At 41.4% G+C, this 18,344-nt stretch overlaps 1 protein-coding gene across 5 annotated transcripts; it reads left to right on the top strand.

The window, feature by feature from the left end:
- The first annotated feature begins 830 nt into the window (after positions 1-830).
- Positions 831-18,322, top strand: ddx24 (DEAD (Asp-Glu-Ala-Asp) box helicase 24). Of its 5 annotated transcripts, none has more exons than XM_078234282.1 (9): positions 831-1,406; positions 4,353-5,058; positions 7,191-7,562; positions 9,994-10,147; positions 12,787-13,302; positions 13,808-13,883; positions 14,148-14,336; positions 17,127-17,256; positions 17,986-18,322. In XM_078234282.1, the coding sequence occupies exons 2-9, from the start codon at positions 4,359-4,361 to the stop codon at positions 18,207-18,209; spliced, it is 2,361 nt and encodes a 786-aa protein (XP_078090408.1). In that variant the 5' UTR covers positions 831-1,406; positions 4,353-4,358; the 3' UTR covers positions 18,210-18,322. The 5 variants fall into 5 exon arrangements, with proteins under 5 accessions (XP_078090408.1, XP_078090409.1, XP_078090410.1 ...); XM_078234283.1 differs by having other exon boundaries at positions 4,353-5,062; positions 7,195-7,562; XM_078234284.1 differs by having other exon boundaries at positions 861-908; positions 4,353-5,062; positions 7,195-7,562.
- Positions 18,323-18,344: the final 22 nt, after the last annotated feature.

Genomic DNA, 18,344 nt, shown 5'->3' with positions numbered 1-18,344 from the left:
CTCCAATCAGCTTGGCTCATGTAGATCAAGCCCAAGACAGGGTAGAGGATTGCATGCCCTGTCTTGTCAGCCTGGATCGGAAATGTCTCAACTTGTTGAGACTCTGAATTGGACTTGAGTTGATTGAATTGGAAAAGTATTTTTTTTTAAATTAGTTGTATGGTAGGTACCATGTCCAATACATAACTACAACCTGAAGAACAAAGAACAAAGAAAATTACAGCACAGGAACAGGCCCTTCGGCCCTCCATGCCTGCACCAACTATGCTGCCAGATTTAACTAAAACCCTCTACCCTTCCGGGGACCATATCCCTCTATTCCCATCCTATTCATGTATTTGTCAAGACGCCCCCTTAAAAGTCACTACCGTATCCGCTTCCACTACCTCCTCCGGCAACGAGTTCCAGGCACCCACTACTCTCTGTGTAAAAAATCTGCCTCGTACATCTCCTTTAAACCTTGCCCCTCGCACCTTATATAAAACTGAAAGGCGAAGTTATAATAGGTTCCAGGCAGTACTGTAAATCCAGTGGAACTCTTAATGTTTTTTGCCCGCAATCTGATGGACAAATCCAAACTTCCTTCAGCGTTTAAAGTTAATTTACTCGTCACAAGTAAGGCTTACATTAACACTGCAATGAAAGTTACTGTGGAAATTCCCCCGTGTATTCAGCGCGTATTAGGTGTAATACGGTGTGATCTGTGGGTGGTGGAACTTTAGTGACAGGGTGGCCGAGAACAGGAATTATTCTATCCAGAAGCCGCTTGGAGGCAGAGCCGGATGGACGATGCCCAAATAAAGAGTCTGCCGTTCCGAGCGGGCGGATGCATGCAACGTGTGACAGGTAATCCCGGACCTAACCAAATAAGGCGGTGAAGTCGGAGATTGGCGAGGCGGGATCTCCAGGTAGAAGCTTCCACAATATCAACCACCCCCTCCCCCCCTCCGGTGTCTGCTTTCCCTGCCCAGTAATGTCTTCACCCATATCCACTGCTGACATTAGTGTGACACTTGGACTTTAGTCTCCCCTCCCCGCAGAATGAAAGCTGAAGGGGGTAAAATCCCCGAGAATCACCGCATCTGAGGCCGCGGGTTGAGGGAGAGCAGGGAGGCCGAGCAAGAAGCGACTCCTCCTCCTGGCATAGCAACCGGCGCCCTCCTGCCCGCGAGCGTTGGCCTCTCCAGTGTCCCGTGCTCCGATTGGTCAATAGAGATTCTTTCCCTCCATTGGAGGAAACCTCCAGGGCACCTCCAAACATCGCGGCTCACGATTGGTTACTGGTTTTTCCCTGGCACGTGATTGGAGGAAACCTCCCCGGTCACCACCAAACATCGCGGCCTCCGATTGGGCCGCGCTGAGGGAAGAGCGCGTGGGGAGTTGGATTGGGCCCTTTTTGTTTTCAGGTAAGAGCGGCGGAGTCTCCGCTCTCATTCCAGCCGAGGAATGGCGGCCTCCAGTTCAAATAAAATGTGTTTATTATTGTCACAAGTAGGCTCACGCTGTTATGACGTTATTGTGAAAATCCCCGAGTCGCCGCACTCCGGCCCCTGTTCGGGTAACACTGGGGGGGGGGGAATTTAGCATGGCCCAATGCACCCTAACCCCAGCACGCCTTTCGGACTGTGGGAGGAAACCGGGGCACCCGGAGGAGAACCCGCAGACTCCACACAGACAGTGACCCGAGCCGGGAATTCAACCCGGGTCCCTGGTGGCTGTGAGGCAGCGGTGTCAACCACTCGGGCCTTCTGCCGCTGTTTGAAGAGCGGGGGAAGTTCAATTGATTCAGGGCCCGGGTTTCAGGTTTGAGATTATTAAAGCCCCCCCGCCTCTCTTCCCCACCAGTGAGCAGTGTCAGTTCTTCAGGGCGCCGAGAGAAAGTCCTGGAAGTAGGCCATAGAAAGAATCATAGAATCCCTACAGTGCAGAACGTGGCCATTCGATCCATCAAGTCTGCACTGACCACAATCTCGCACTGACCACAATCTCACCCAGACCCTATCTCCATAACCCCATGTATTTACCCCATTAATCCCCCTTATCTACGCATGGTCATCTCCTGGGGTTTTCTGTCCCCCCCTAAGCTTTTACTGTTCCACAGTCCAAAGATGTGTGGGTTAGGTTGATTGGCCAGGTTAAAAATTGTCCCTTAGAGTCCTGGGATGCGTAGGTTAGAGGGATTAGCGGGTAAAAAATGTGGGGGTAGGGCCTGGGTGGGATTGTGGTCGGTGCAGACTCGATGGGCCGAATGGCCTCCTTCTGCACTGTAGGGTTTCTATGTTACAACACCCCCGAGGTGTTTTGCGGCCGCATTTTCGGTGGGACAGTCACCGTTTGGGATATGTGACTTAAAAGTTTTTGGTCAAAGATTCGGGTTTGAAGGATCATCAAAGTCCAAAGGTGAGCAGGTTAGGTGGGTTGGCCATGCTAAATTACCTCTTAGAGTCCCAAGATGTGTAAGTTAGAGGGATTACTGGGATAAATATGTGGGGTTACGGGAATAGGGCCCTGAGTAAGATGCTCTGTTGGAGAGTCGGTGCAGATTCAACGGACTGAATAACCTCCTCCTGCACTGTAGGAATTCTATGATGATCATCAAGGAAATTCCAGAACTTGGGACTTAGACAGCTAAAGGCAAGGCTACCAAAGTTGGAGTGGGGTGGGTGGGGGAGGGGTGCGCAAAAAGCAAGAATTGGGGGAAATGTGGAGATCCTGGTGGGTGGGAAGTGTAGGAGGTTACAGAGATCTAACTGCATAAAGCAGAGCTCCAACCTCCTTCCTAACCTTTATGATTCAGAAACTTTCTGGATTGTGCAGTTACCCAATGAGTCATTGAAATGCTAAAATGGTAGAAATTATTCATTGTAATATGTAACTAGTGAGTTTCCTGTGTCACTACTCGCACTTAAATTAAGAGATTTGTTACTTACTGAGGCCTGAAGCAGTATGCTTTTGTAAAATTGATTTTTGATATCATCATACAGTTTAACAGCACAGAAAGAGGCCCTTCAGCCCATCGGGTCTGCATCAGCCACCTCTCCGAATCCCATTTTCTCGAACTTGGTCCATTGCCTTGTATGCTACGGCATTTCAAGTGCTCATTTAAATGTTATGAGGGCTCCCGTCTCTACCACCCTTTCAGGCAGTGAGTTCCAGGTTCCCACCACCCTCTGGGTGAAAAGGTTTTTCCTCAAATCTCCTGCCCCTTACCTTAAATCTATGCCCCCTGCTTATTGACCCCTCTATTAAGGAGAAAAGTTTCTTCCTATCAACCCTCATAATTTTGTATGCCTCAATCAGGCTTCTCTCAGCCTTCTCTGCTGTCAGGAAAATGACTTCTCTTCTTACATGGCTGAAGCGCTCCAGCCCAGACAACATCCTGGTGAATCTCCCGAAGAATCACATCCTTCCTATAGTGTGGCAACCAGAACTGCACACAGTACTTTAGGTTTGCCTAATGAGCATTTTATACAGCTCCATCATAACCTCCCTTGTATTCCATGCCTCGGCTAATAAAGGCAAATATTCCATATGCCACCTTATCTACTCATCCTGCTGCTTTCAGGGATCTTTGGACATGCACCCGAAGGTCTCTGGTCCTGTGTATTTCCTAGCATCCTATCATTTATTGTGTATCCCTTTGCATTTACGTTCCTCCATCACCTCACTTTAAATCTGTACCATGTGATTACTCTGCATTTTTGAAATTAGTGCTGGGATAACTTAAGAGCCGAAATTAAAACAGGAAAGCATTCGACAGATCACTACATACTGAGAGAGAAACAGAGTTGAAACATGACTTTGTAAATTAAGAAGTTGAGCTATTTTAGAACTATTCTTGATGAGAGAGAGTGGAAATGTACAGTATTTTATGGTAGTTTTGTTTTGTTTGTATGATCATACAGAAATAGGCCATTCAGAAAGTAAATTGTGTAAAGTATTGTAATTGTTAGAATCATTTTAAACAGTTTAAAAGTTAACTGCTTTTAACTAGATTGGAGCTATTCCATTTTGAGTTTGTTTAATTTGATTGTGAACAGTTTGCTGTGTTGAGAAAGCGGAAGTCAGGTCGAACAACTAGGGCTAAGAGCTAACCAAATGAAAGGGATGATTCAATCAGGGATGATGCAATGGATCTGCTTGGGTTAAAATAACTGAAGTGTGTGACACTGCCTGATTTATTTTAGTTATGGATAATTTTACTGTCATGCAAATCCTTCATTCTGATTATTATTTATGTTCTTTATGTTAACACTTATACTATTGGAAACACTACACAATATTTGCAATGTTACATGTTTGTGAAGTTAAATATTATTGGTTTTCACAATTTTGCTTCTGGTCTTTTTAAGGTCAAAATGAAGGGTAAAAGAAAGAAGTTTTTTGCACCTTCAAAAGCTCAACGGAAGAAAATTCAAGTAACTGGAAAATGGAAGCCAATGGAATTAGACCCAGCTTTCTTCAATGGGGAAGATTTGGGAGAACTGATTTGTTTTGAAGAGCTTACAGATTATCAGTTGGTTAGTGCTAGTAAATCGACAGAGAAGGAAACAAAAAAAAGAAAGTCTGATATTTTGGATGAGTTAGATTCTTCGCCAAAGAAACAGAAAATTAGTGATGATGATTTACCAACATTGACGCAAGCAGTGAAGAAGAAGAAAGGAAAAAAGAAAAAGATTAACATTCACCATGTTGGGGATCAAGAGGGTGTTGTCAACTTGGAGGATATAAATGAACTTGAACTTTCAGATAAAAATGAGACAGCAGAGGTGGAAACAAACACTCCTGTAGTTTCCAAGAAAAGGAAAAGGAAGAAAAAGAAGCCTATAGCTTCTCAGTCCGCCACTCCAGTGGTGAAAGTAAAAAACTGGACCACACAACATTCCAGTTCACCTGAGGAGACCGCTGATGTTTCTGCCTGGAAAGAGCTGTTTGTCCCAGAACCAGTACTCCATGCCCTGAGTTCTCTTGGCTATACTGCTCCTACTCCCATCCAAGCCCTGGTGCTGCCACCTGCTATTAGAGACAGACTAGACATTCTTGGTGCTGCAGAAACAGGTTGGTGCAATAGTTTTGTAATATGTTGTACAAGGTCATTAGTAAACCATATATATTATCTACTGGTTACTTGTATAATGAATGTACCAAAATATAGCGATTTAGATATCTCGTCATTATAACTTCATATCAATATGACTTTTTCACCACTTGATGTACAGTAACTGCTTTTATATGGCACCTTTGTCCTCAATGTCCCGCATCCAGTGAAGTACTTCTGAGTGTAGTCATTGTTATATAGTTAAAGACAGTCACGCAAACAGTCAGTCTATTAAGTAATTGACCAAATAATCTCTTTGGTAGTGTTGGTTTCAGGATGAATATCTCGAGAACGCTCAACTTTTATTTTCATGCCATGGGATTACTTTTATCCAGCTGACCAGACAGACAAGGCCACAGTTAAATGCCTCATCTGAAAAATGGCACCTCAAACAGTGCTGCATTCTCTGTGTTACACTTGAGTGTCAGCCTATATATATCTTGTGCTCAACTACTGTTGTGGAACTTGAACTCACAACATGTACCGCAAAATGAGTCAAGCTGATTTCCCACTGCATAATAAAAATGCAGCTTACTCCCTTAAAAAAGTCACTCACCCACTCACTCATTTTGAGCATTCAGTCACTGAAAACTGTTAGTTTAATTTGTCTGTCTGAGGAATTTTGCTTTTGAAGGCTATCCATCTTCTCCTGGGAAAAGAAGGTAAGTGTTTAGAAAAGGCTTAAGTGCTATAATTTAGTAAAGTCAGTCAACGGTGGTGGTGGATCTGAAACATTCCCTGGTAAATTACAACATGATAATATTTAGAGTGAAGCCCTGCTTGACACAGTAGAATTTTGTTGTGCCTTTTAACAATTCTGTACTTGAGTTGGGAGTTCTTTAAGTGCTGAATTAAGTGCGTGTTATCACTGATCAAAGAGTGCTTCAATTCCATCAACATCTTTGGCTGACTTACTAAATTACAGTACTAAAGACTTCTAAGATGTTAGCTACTTTTTCCACAGGAAGACTAATAGCCTTCAAAAATACAATTCACTAAACAAGTTTTGCCAACAGTATTACAATGATTGCTCAAAGTAAGAGTGGGATGAGCAACACATTTTGACGGGGTAGACTGCTTTTATATTGCACAGTGGGATGCCAACTTGACTTGCCATGTGGTAGCATTATCTTGAGTCAATAGGTTGAGTTCAAGTTCCACATAAGTAGTTGTGCACTTGAGCCAGGCTGACCTGAAACCTGAAGGACTGCTATACCATTCAGGATGGCATCTTTCAGATGAGATGGGTGAATGTAAGTGATCCAATGGCACCATTTTGGGGTGTGGTGGGGGGGAAACTCCCTTTGGAATCGCAAACACTAGTCAATTGGGATACATAAAGTTTCTTTGGGAAAACAGTGGAGAATCTTCCCATCTCCTACCATCTGTCTGCACTGGATTAAAACCCAGGTCATGGACACAAGATTAGTGTCTGTCTGAGTGATGTGATTTCAATCTTCTACAACAAGCGCATTTAGATTGTTTCAAATGGACTCTTTTAAGGAACATTGTACATCCATTATATGTTGGTTGTGACTGGAACAACACTCCAGTCAAAGTAAATAGCCAATTTTAATGCAAATAATTGAAGCTGTATTGATTATGATCCACAAGATTGGTAATAGTCACTTGTCAATATTTCAGTTGTAACCCACTTGCCTCCTTACATTTTAAATTTTGTTTACACATTACAAGTTCAGTTATGTCATAAATCTTTTCCCTAATTCATTAAAACTGTGTCCAGTGTAGTCACGTACACACCCTTGACTACTTTTCCAATTTGTCTCGTGATCCATATCTGTGTTTCATGTTTAAATGAGATATTTCCCAAACTAAATATTAGTGATGTTAAAAATCAATTCACAAACTGTCACATCAAGTTTTTGCTGTATTTGATTAAATTCAAATGAAATTGTAAAATCTATCCATCACTGTCATAGAGTGAAATACGTTTCAGCTATGCTGACCAATAAAACAATTCTGGGACATTTAGGTTATACATGTATAAGACAGATTTTCATGTTTTTGATGTGCTGGCTTAAGCTGAATTACACGACACTCTTCTGATTGACTTTATTTTTTTAACTTGAAGGTAGTGGTAAGACACTGGCATTTGCTATTCCCATGATCCATCTTATATTGGAGTGGAGGCAAGCTAAAGATGCTAAATTGAAAATAAGTGAGGAAGTACAGCAAGACAACCAGGATACCAATGACAGCCACGAAGCAGTCAGTGATGATGGGCTGGAAAATACAAATGATCACCTGGAGGAAGATGAGGAAGCGAATGAAGAGAACCCTGCATCACACAAGCTCGGCTGTGTAAAAGTTATCAACGATGTAAATTTTGATTTTGAGGTTGGCGATAATGTTGAAAATCCATTATTGGGCCTGGTGCTGACACCAACAAGAGAATTAGCTGTCCAAGTAAAGCATCATATTGATGCTGTCACCAAATTCACTGGTAAGTATGCCCTAACTATGCAAAACTTTACAGTTTACGACAGTGTAATGCTTAGACCATAAGACATAGGAGCAGAATTAGGCCACTCGGCCCATCGAGTCTGCTCCGCCATTCAATCATGGCTGATGTTTTTCTCGTCCCCATTCTCCTGCCTTTTCCCCATAACCCCTGACCCCCTTATTAATCAAGAACCTATCTATCTCTGTCCGAAAGAGACTCAATGACCTGGCCTCCACAGCCTTCTGCGGCAGAGAGTTCCACAGATTCACTACTCTCTGGCTGAAGATATTCCTCCTCATCTCTGTTTTAAAGAATTAATCCTGAAAATGCTTTTCAGGATTTAATCCCTGAACCTGTTGGCAGAATAATACTTTTGGAATTGGAACAAATTTAGAGCAGTAATCCAGTTGACAGCCATACTTTTGATCAAGGATCACAATCCTAAACAGGTGGTCTTTGCAAGATCCTCCGAAATGCTGTAACATGAAGCACGTGGTGCCTAACATAATTAATTCTTGATTTTATTCCAGTTGGTTGGCAAGTGGAGACGGGAAACAAAATGCTAGGAATAATGGTTCTATTTTAACCAGACCTTGCACTTTATAGAAACTGGGGTAGCCATTTTCCTTAATAGCATTATCTTGCCACCTTTTGCTGACATGCAAGAAGGCAGAACAACACTAACTCCCATCTGACCGTGCACAACCAAGTAGCTTTGTAGATTTACAACTGAATGAATGCTCTTTGTAGTTTTTGTTCCTTTGGTGAGATTCCACACACAGGCTAAAATGGCGATGATATCAGAATTTGTTTTGGGAGAAAATATTCTTTTTTAAATGTCCCTTTTTAGTGAGAGAAGATAAATTGTGATACATATATGCTTGAGTTAACAGTTAAATATACATGAATGTATTTTACAGTACATTACCTTTAAGTATGGAACACATGTTTGCAATTTATTTGTTAGTTGGTCACCCAGTTAGTTAAAATCTCAGCCATGGCACTGAAGAGGTGCTGATCTGAGACTGGGTTCTGCTTTACTTGCTTGGGTGGGTTGATGGGAAAGAGAATTGGAAAGCAAGCAAGTCTTTTCTACTTCTTTCACTTTGGTTAATGCCTGTTGGTCTGCCTCTACACATTGTGAACAGCAAATGACTTGTACACTACCATGTTTAGGGACCGATTGTGGGAAGAGATAAAGCCAATGTTGTGTTGGAATGAAACTGATTCTACATGCTGCCCTTTTTTCTTTGGTGATCTCAATCTTGCGATGGATCTCAGAAAACTGATCATGAGTGAAGAGCCAGCCTGTCTCATTGATGCAGTCAGAAAGCTCCAAGTGTATATGGGGACTAGAATTCTTTCCATCTAAATAACTTTGCCACAATTCATGGTCCTAGTTGGATAAACAATAGGAATCTCAGTGCATTGCCAGTAAACATTGAGGTTATAACAGTATCCTGTACGTGCATTTGGGATTCCTTAGCTTTGTTCCTCCAACCTGCATCTAAGTTCTGTGCCCTTGAATAAGTGGGGTAAGAGTGAACACTGCTTAATCAAAAAGGCTATCTCTGCATTAGAACATCTCCGCATTAGGGGCGGCACGGTGGCACAGTGGTTAGCACTGCTGCTTCACAGCACCAGGGACCAGGGTTCGATTCCCGGCTTGGGTCACTGTCTGTGTGGAGTCTGCATGTTCTCTCCATGTCTGTGTGGGTTTCCTCCGGGTGCTCCGGTTTCCTTCTACATTCTGAAAGACGTGCTGGTTAGGTGCATTGACCTGAATAGGCGCCGGACTGTGGCGACTAGGGGAATTTCACAATAACTTCACTGCAGTGTTAATGTAAGCCTTACTTGTGACTAATAAATAAACTTTACTTTTACTTTACATTAGTACACGGTGGCAGAGTGGTTAGCACTGCTACCTCACAGTGCCAGGGGACCTGGGTTTGATTCCCAGCTTGGATCACTGTCTGTTTGGAGTTTGCATCTTCTCCCCGTGTCTGCGTGGGTTTCCTCCGGGTGCTCCAGTTTCCTCCTACAGTCTGAAAGATGTGCTGGTTAGGTGCATTAGCCATACGAATTGCTCCCTCAGTGTACATGAACAGGCACTAGAGTGTGGCAATTAGGGTATTTTCAGTAACTTCATTGCAGTGTTAATGTAAACCTACTTGTGATACTAATAAATAACATTTTCAACTTCCCACAACAGATTACTTTTGTTTTAGGAAAAGTGTTCATTTGTACCAAATATTGAGTAGGTTTCTGTTCGTAGAAATTGAGATCAAGACTGACCAGTATCATCTGGAATGCAGCAGAGAGAAGGACTCTTATTCCACTGGGCCAATTTGAACTCTAGTCTCAGTATACATTACTCAGTCCCTCCTTAGTGTAAATTTTTGTTATATATATAAATCCATACCTTTTACAGGGATCAGAACTGCAACAATAGTTGGCGGAATGGCTGCCCAGAAGCAGGAAAGGGTTTTGAATCGCAGACCAGAAATAGTGATCGCAACACCGGGGAGACTATGGGAACTAATACAGGAAAGACATCCACATCTCTGTCATTTAAAACAGCTCAGGTAAGCCAGTATCAGTTTGAATGTGTTGCAGTAGTGATGAGAACAAATAAGTGGTTCCCATCTGGTCATATAATGGTTGAAATAAATAACTTGTATTGCACGTTTCACAACCTTAGAATGTCCTAAATTGTTTCCTGTTATGTATTTTTCAATTGTAGTCACTGTAAGGCCGTTAAACACTGGAGCCAGTTTTCAAACAGCAAGACCCTGCAAACAGTAGTGAGATTAATGACTGGGAATCCAGTCTTATAAATTTGGATGAGTTAATGCTGGCCAGGAGAAAATCTCCCCATCTCCCCCCACGCACCCACCTTTAAATCTTGTACATGACCTAAGAAAAATACAGGAACTTGGAACTTAAAAGTGACTTCTCCAACAATACAATACTCCCCTCAGTGCTATGTTAAAATGTTAACCTAGATTATTGTGCTGATGTCCTGGAGGGAGCTTGAACCACAATTATCAGAACTCAAAGGTGAGAGCACTTAACTGACATTTGAAGTTCTGATGCATAAAAATGTTTACCAGAGGAAAAGTAAAATGGTTTAATTTTTTTATTTGTTCAGGAGATGTGGGCATGGGCCAGCATTTATTGCACCCTTGAACTGAGTGCTTTGCTTGGCCATTTCATTTTCGAAGTCAGCAACATTGCTGTGGGTCTGGAGTCACGTGTAGGCCAGACCAGGTACCGGTGGCAGAAGATTTTCATTCCTAAAGAACATTAGTAAACCAGATGGGTTTTTTCGACAATTGGCAATGGTTTCATGCTCATCATTAGACTTTTAATTCCAGATTTTTATTAAAATCACATTCCACTGTCTGCCATGATAGGATACCTGGGTTCCCAGAGTATTACCCTTGATCTCTGGATTACTAGTCCAGTGACAATACCACTACGCCACTGCCTCGCCCACTCAGTTTATCCACAGCAGCATATATTTCAACTGAAACCAATATGCAGAGTGAGGCAGACCTTTCTCTAAGTGCCCTGAGACGAGAATAGCAATCCTCCTTCAGTTATTCTTTGTAATGATCGGGATACAAATGAATGGCTTGCTCAGCAACTTAAGAGGGCAGATAAGAGTCAACTCTTCATAAGAACAACAAGTTTCTTGCCGCTAAAAGACATTAGTGCAGCAGTTGGAGTTTTGCAGCATTCCGACAACTTCATGTTCACTTTTTCAGTTCAGATTCCTTTTAATTGAATTCAAATTCTCAAATTGACATAGTGGCAACTCACATTCGGTACTATTAATCTAGGTTTCTGGATTATTAGTTGCATAATATAGTTACTACACCATCATACCTTCGTATTCAGTTCATTTAAGTGGAGTTTAGTGAATTATGGGCCCTGCTTTCTGAATGGAGGGCTGTGACAGGTGGTGTTCCTCAGTGATCAGTGCTGGGACCTTTACTGTTTGTAAAGGATACTGTTTATATAAAGGATTTGGAGGAAAATGTGACTGGTTTGGTTAGTAAGTTTGCGGACGACACAAAGGTTGGTGGATTTGCAGATGAGGGCCATCAGAGGATACAGCAGGATATAGATCAGTTGGAGACTTGGGTGGAGAGATGGCAGATGGAGTTTAATCCGGACAAATGTGAGGTAATGCATTTTGGAAACAGATGGGAAATATACAGTAAATGGCAGAACCCTTAAGAGTATTGATAGGCAGAGGGATCTGGGTGTACAGGTACACAGGTCACTGAAAGTGGCAACGCAGGTGGAGAAGGTAGTCAAGAAGGCATACGGCATGCTTGCCTTCATCGGCCAGGGTATTGAATTTAAAAATTGGCAAATCATGTTGCAGCTTTATAGAGCCTTAATTAGGCCGCACTTGGAATATAGTGTTCAATTCTGGTCCTACCAGAAGGATGTGGAGGCTTTGGAGAGGGTACAGAAAAGATTTACCAGGATGTTGCCTGGTATGGAGGGCATTAGCTATGAGATGGGGTTGGAGAAACTTGGTTTGTTCTCACTGGAACGATGGAGGTTGAGGGGAGACCTGATAGAAGTCTACAAGATTATGAGGGGCATGGACAGAGTGGATAGTCAGAAGCTTTTTCCCAGGGTGGAAGAGTCAATTACTAGGGGGCACAGGTTTAAGGTGTGAGGGGCAATGCTTTAAAGGAGACGTATGAGGCAGGCTTTTTTACACAGAAGGTGGTGGGTGCCTGCAACTCGTTGCCGGAGGAGATAGTGGAAGTGGATACAGTAGTGACTTTTAAGCGGCGTCTTGACAAATACATGAATAGGATGGGAATGGTGGGATACGGTCCCTGGAAGGATAGGGGGTTTTAGTTCAGTCAGGCAGCATGGTTTGTGCAGGCTTGGAGGGCCATGCTGTAATCCTGTGCTGTAATTTTCTTTGTTCTTTGATTGTAAGATGTATCCTAGTTTGTGTGAATATCTATTTCCGACCAAATTAAAGTAAGCAATTCTTAGATATTCTTAGTAACTAATTAAATGGAAAACTCCCCGATAGCTAATGTCTACTTTGAACGTGGTTAAATCCCTGGACACCTGGGCTTTTTATGTTGTAAAGTGAATCTATTGGATATCACACTAATGAAGATGTGATGTAAAGGATCGTGAATGCAACTTGTGAATAATTTACATTACTGTCCAATTAACCCAGGTGCCTGGTGATTGATGAAGCTGATCGTTTGGTTGAAAAGGGACATTTTGCGGAACTGTCTCAGCTATTGGAGCTGCTGAGTGAAAAAGAATACCACCCAAAAAGAAGAATCTTTATATTTTCTGCCACTTTAACTATGGTCCATCAAGCTCCTGCAAGAGTACTGAGAAAGAAGAACGCCAAGAAAATGAATACAGAGACAAAATTAGAAGCTCTGATACAAAAAGTAGGCATCAAAACAAAACCAAAAGTAATAGATTTATCCAGGAAAGAGGGTACGGTTGAGACCCTCACTGAAACCCGGATTCAGTGCGAGACAGAGGAAAAGGATATCTACCTGTATTATTTCCTGCTTCAGTATCCTGGCCGAACAATGGTCTTTGCAAATAGTATAGATTGCATCAAACGTCTGAATGCACTGCTCACTATCCTGGAATGCAGTCCACTGCCACTGCATGCAAACATGCATCAGAAACAGAGGTTAAAGAATTTAGAAAAGTTTTCACAGAGAGAAAGGTAAGTACGTTTCTGAAACTGTAGGGGAAAATTGTAAATATACAAAGCTCCTCAGCTCTGTTTAAACTTTGCACGCATCAAATGTTAACTGTTTGGAGGGAAGCTTTTTAAATATTTTGCGTCAGTGCATCGACATGTATTCTGGGCAATAGAATTGCCTTTGGGGCCAGACTATACGAATAAGGCTGAATTTGTGCTGGATAATGCTAATGGAATCTTGTCTTCAAGTAAACGCAGTCAGGGCAGAAAAGAGAAATACATTGACCATAAAGAACTTGTGATAAAAGCCTACATTGATCTTCAATAATGAATTTCACACTTTGGGGATTTCCGTGGAACAAGTTTAATTGCAGGGAAATTGAGTCCCAATAAATGTCAATTTTATATTACTTATTCAGAAGAATCATCTTGGTGTGGGTATTACATTTTTGTTGGAAATTTTGTTCTGGAAAGCTTCAATGACATCAATTCTTTTCCTTAGTTTGTCTTTCTTACTGTATTTCAGCTGTGTTTTATTAACCACTGATGTTGCAGCTCGAGGTCTTGACATTCCAAATGTACAGCATGTTATTCACTATCAGGTGAGGCTGAAATAGTAAAATCTAAACTCTTGGCAGGTTTTCCTTTACAATGTTAGTGAACATTTTGGTGAATTAAAAACCTGAACAGCAGCAAGCTTCATTCTGTCTAAAGTTTTCCATTGTATCGTAGTTATTGTTAAAAGAATAAGAGAGGAACAAGGTAAAAGTTTGACTTGATACCTCGGTACATCAGAGAACAGACTGGTGATTCAGATCCCAAATAACTTTTGTACTAAGTTAAGATTGCAATGCATTTTTGTACAGGTTCCCCGCGCCACTGAGATCTATGTCCACAGGAGTGGCAGAACTGCCCGAGCCACGAAAGCTGGTCTCACGTTGATGTTAGTTGGGCCAGATGATATAATGCGCTTCAGGAAGATATGCAGAACATTGGGCAAAGATGAAAATGTCCCTCTGTTTCCAGTACAAGCTAAATGCATGTCTGCAATAAAGGTAAATGTTGAATCATCTTTCTCCAGTTTTCCCTTCAGATTTGTACCCATTAGTCAGGACGTAAAAAATTAATCCTGGTGTTGGAAAGAAGAGCCAGTGCTTTTGACATCAAATTAAATAACAGTCAATAAGTTGGTTTACTTATTGAGGCTTGGGTAAATGTCTAAAATAAATGTACTGTCCTTAATAATTTTCTATAGCTGTACCCACAAAGTTCAAAGGAGTAGGCAGCCTGTTGCTGTGGAGAAGGTGGGGGGGGTGTGATCGAGAGAAAGGAATGAACTGGTGAATTGTGTGCCAAAATGTCTTGTGTGACAATCAGCCGCTTTTACAGCTTTAAAAAACTACCTCGTCTCAATTTCTTCTGGATGGAACAAATGGAGAATCTGGTTCAAATCCCACTCTTCGGTATAAGCGTGGAATGATGCTGGCAGTGCTACAGTTTATTGGCCGGTCTAGGCCATTTCAGATAGCATTTAAGCGTTGATAGAAGTGTGGGACTGGAGCCACATGTTTGTCAGATTGATATGGATTAGCAGATTTCCTTCCCTGCAAGCGCTGGTGTTTTTAACAGTAATGTTTTTGTTTGTCGTGGTCAATTTTTCTGCTGCTAGTCCACAACTGAACAGATTTCTTAAAGGCAGTTTCACAACTTCACGTGTTGAGATTTGAACTGAACCTGAATGTTTCAAATGTGTATGTGTCTTTTTTATGGATGTTGAAACCATTTTTGGTGAACTGTACAAGATCTTTGGGACTGTGGGTATCTTGACACAAACACTGTTAATTGATTGTGCATTTGGTGTGACTGTCCAGTCATCAATACTGTCTTGTCCTACAAAACCAGTGCTCAATGAAGGAAATTGAGCAGTATTCTGAATTTCCAAAACAAACCTTAACTTGCATGATTTTGATTAATTTCTTATTGCAAAGCAAAGAAGAAAAGTTGGTCAAAGTCATTGCCTCGATAGAGTACAATTGTTGAATACCGTTAAAAAGTATTGTCCTACTGACCATTTGGAGCTGATCAATTGAGAGGCAAGAACAAAAAGAGCTGTAAGTACTTAGCAGGTCAGGTAGCACCACTGTTTCAGATCGATGATCAGAACTGAAGAAAGATAGAAATGTAATAGTTTTTGTGCATGTGGAAGGTGGGGAGGGGCAGAATAAATAAAAATGAGGTCCATGATAGTGCGGTGGGCAGGAGAGATTAAATAACAGAAATTTCATGATGCAACAGTGAAAGAAAGTGGTAATGGGTATAGTAAAGAAACCAAGATTGTGTCCAGATGAGGTGTGCATGGCTATATAGCAGCGCACTGATATAACATGAAGGGATAAAGAAAGAAGTAATTCTCACCCCTACACCACTTTTTCCTTACAATTATCTACCAAAATAGTTTTAAATTACAATCAAATCCACTAATGATGTCCAGCTGAATCAGACTTCATTCCATGCATGCTCCTCTTTCAGGCTTATAGATTGAACCTCTACTAGAAGGGTTATGGTATAAGCACTCCCCTACAACGTGAGACAAAGTGAAGAGTTGTAATTTGGGGGTGGCTACTGTGAAATAATAGAGTCAGACACTGTGGGGGCTGAGGTAATCACAACAGCTGTAGTGCTGCAGCCTCCCTGCTGCTGACAGGCTCAGCAACTCCCACCCAAGTCCTCAAATAGCATTCCCTCTTCAAATGCAAAATCAAAAATATTAATTGCCCTTTTTAGAAGTGACTGGACACTGCAGCTATATAAAGTTGGGATACGTATTATGAAACTGATTTATTTGGTTTATGATGGATGCAATGTGTATCGAGGTATATGGCTTATTCTGGTTCTGGCTCATTTACTCTCCAGTAACCAAGGCAGTATGATGATTCCATTCTAAGTGCAGCATTGCAAAGGTTCTCTGCTGTAGTGACAGATCTGCACAACTTCTTTGCATTGATTTATACTGCAATTGTTACCCAGCAGATGATGCATGAAAATGAGCCGTGGCTGTCACTGGCAAGGCCAGAATTTGCTGGCTAAATTGTCCTCGAAGCTAATGGTGAATCTTCTTGACCAGCTGCAGTCCATGTGGTGAGGGCACTCCCAAGGTGGTGTTAAATAGAAAGTTCCAAAATTTTTACCCAGCAGTGATTGATGTACATCCGGAAGGAATCTTGGGGGTGACGTTTTCAAGCATCTGGTGCCCTTATCCATCTCATTAGTAAAAGTGTGGGTTTGGGAAATGCTGTGGAAGGAACTTTTGGCGAGGTGCTGCAGTGCATTTTTTAGATAATACACAGTAAACTAACAGTAAGGCAAGTGCCAGATTGCTGTCCTGGCTGGTGTTGAATGTCTTGAGCATTGTTGGAGTGCCACTCATTCAAGACAAGTTGGGAGTATTCCATCACATTCTTTGAGTTGTAAATGGTGGGAATCACGATGAGGCACTTGCTGCATAATTCTCAACCTTTGACCTATTGTAGCCACAGTACCAATGTTCATTTTCTGAGGAATTGCAAATATAACTATAGCTTTCCTATAGTGAAGGAAGCAGCTGGCCTTAATGTTTGAAATTTTTTACGCTGCTGTTTGGTTTGGTTGAAAGTCCATTTTAAGCTGTTTGATACAAGATTTTTAAAAACTTTACGAATGTATTAACTGAGGCATTTACACCTGTTTCTGAAAACAGTCACGATCGTTAGAGGGGCTGTAATTGTAAAATCATTAACATTATACACATGTTTTTAGTGACATTGTAAAAACGAAGTGGAATAAAACCTCACCTTTACATTTTACAGGCTCGTGTTAATGTAGCTAGGAGTATAGAAAAGATGGAATACCAGCACAATAAAGTCCAGCAGCACAACAGCTGGTTTCAGCAAGCTGCTGAAGCACTTGAAATTGATTTGGAGGATGATTTGCTAATGGGTAAGTAGATATAACTGGTTTCATACATTGACTCAATGGCCAGGCTATAGACGCTCATCATTATTACAAGAAAAATCTGACAGCAGCTTGTGTTCACATATGGATCATTAAATGCAAAAATCCAAAAGTTGCTATTAGATACCTCGCTCCTCCACGAGTTGTGGTTAAACCGTCTAATTTCTGATTAACCTCACTGACATTGAATTTTATTTCACAAGTGAAGTTCTCATTTTCTAAGAAAATGAACATTGCAGAACCCAATTACCTTTTATTTCTTATCTAATTTATCCTGTCTGTACTTAATCTTTTCCCTTTTTTTAAGTATATATTTCTTGCTTTGGCCTCAGATGAAGTCTTGCCCTTTCCACAGAAGCTTTGTAGAGGGTGCCACACTGGAACAGCCACCCAATGATTGGGAGCCTCTGTTCTAAATCCAGTCAAATCTTTGTAGACATCTGTCAGTTCCTTCACTGCTGACCGTTAAACAGTTAGTATTTAGCAAAGTATATTATCGAACAGTTACAAGCAGTCTAGTTAGCTTTCTAGTTAGTTAGATTATCCAGGAGAAAATGAATAGGTCCAATCATTTTAAGCCCCCTAAAAAGTATTTTATAAAAGGTTTGAAAATTGCATAGTCTACTAATTCTTCCAATATATTGGAGTCCCACATTGAGGGTTGAACTGAAGTGCCTGAAGATCACTGAATCTACACTATATGCTTTATTTTAGGTGGAGGCTGTGACAGTGATGAAAAGCAGAGACAAATCATGTTAAAAGGAATGAAGAAACAACTGAAACATTTGCTTTCGCAACCGGTGTTTAAGAACTACCTGAAGACCAAGTACCCAACACAATTTGGTCGGCTTATATTGCCCACCCTACCATTTGCCACCCAAGAAACTGCTTTAACCACAGTCAAAAAACATGAAAATACCACAAAGAAGAAGTTGTGAATAACTGCCATGAAAAAAAAGTTTAAAAGATTATGATGCAACTCACTCTCACACCAGTGTATAATTCAGTGGCTATACCATTTATTCCATTTAATAAAAACCCAGAACCTGTACAGTACTGTTGTCTTCAATATG

Source organism: Mustelus asterias, chromosome 18 (genome assembly GCF_964213995.1).
Source record: "Mustelus asterias chromosome 18, sMusAst1.hap1.1, whole genome shotgun sequence".
NCBI lineage: Eukaryota > Metazoa > Chordata > Chondrichthyes > Carcharhiniformes > Triakidae > Mustelus > Mustelus asterias.
Note: the sequence above shows the minus strand (reverse complement) of the source record. Positions and strands in the feature narration are given on the sequence as shown.

Coding starts and splice junctions, on each gene's coding strand:
- ddx24 (XM_078234281.1), top strand. CDS start 1,447: ATGGCGGCCTCCAGTTCAAATAAAATGTGTTTATTATTGTCACAA. Junction 7,563..9,993: donor TGCTGTCACCAAATTCACTG/GTAAGTATGCCC, acceptor TACCTTTTACAG/GGATCAGAACTGCAACAATA. Junction 14,337..17,126: donor AATGCATGTCTGCAATAAAG/GTAAATGTTGAA, acceptor TACATTTTACAG/GCTCGTGTTAATGTAGCTAG.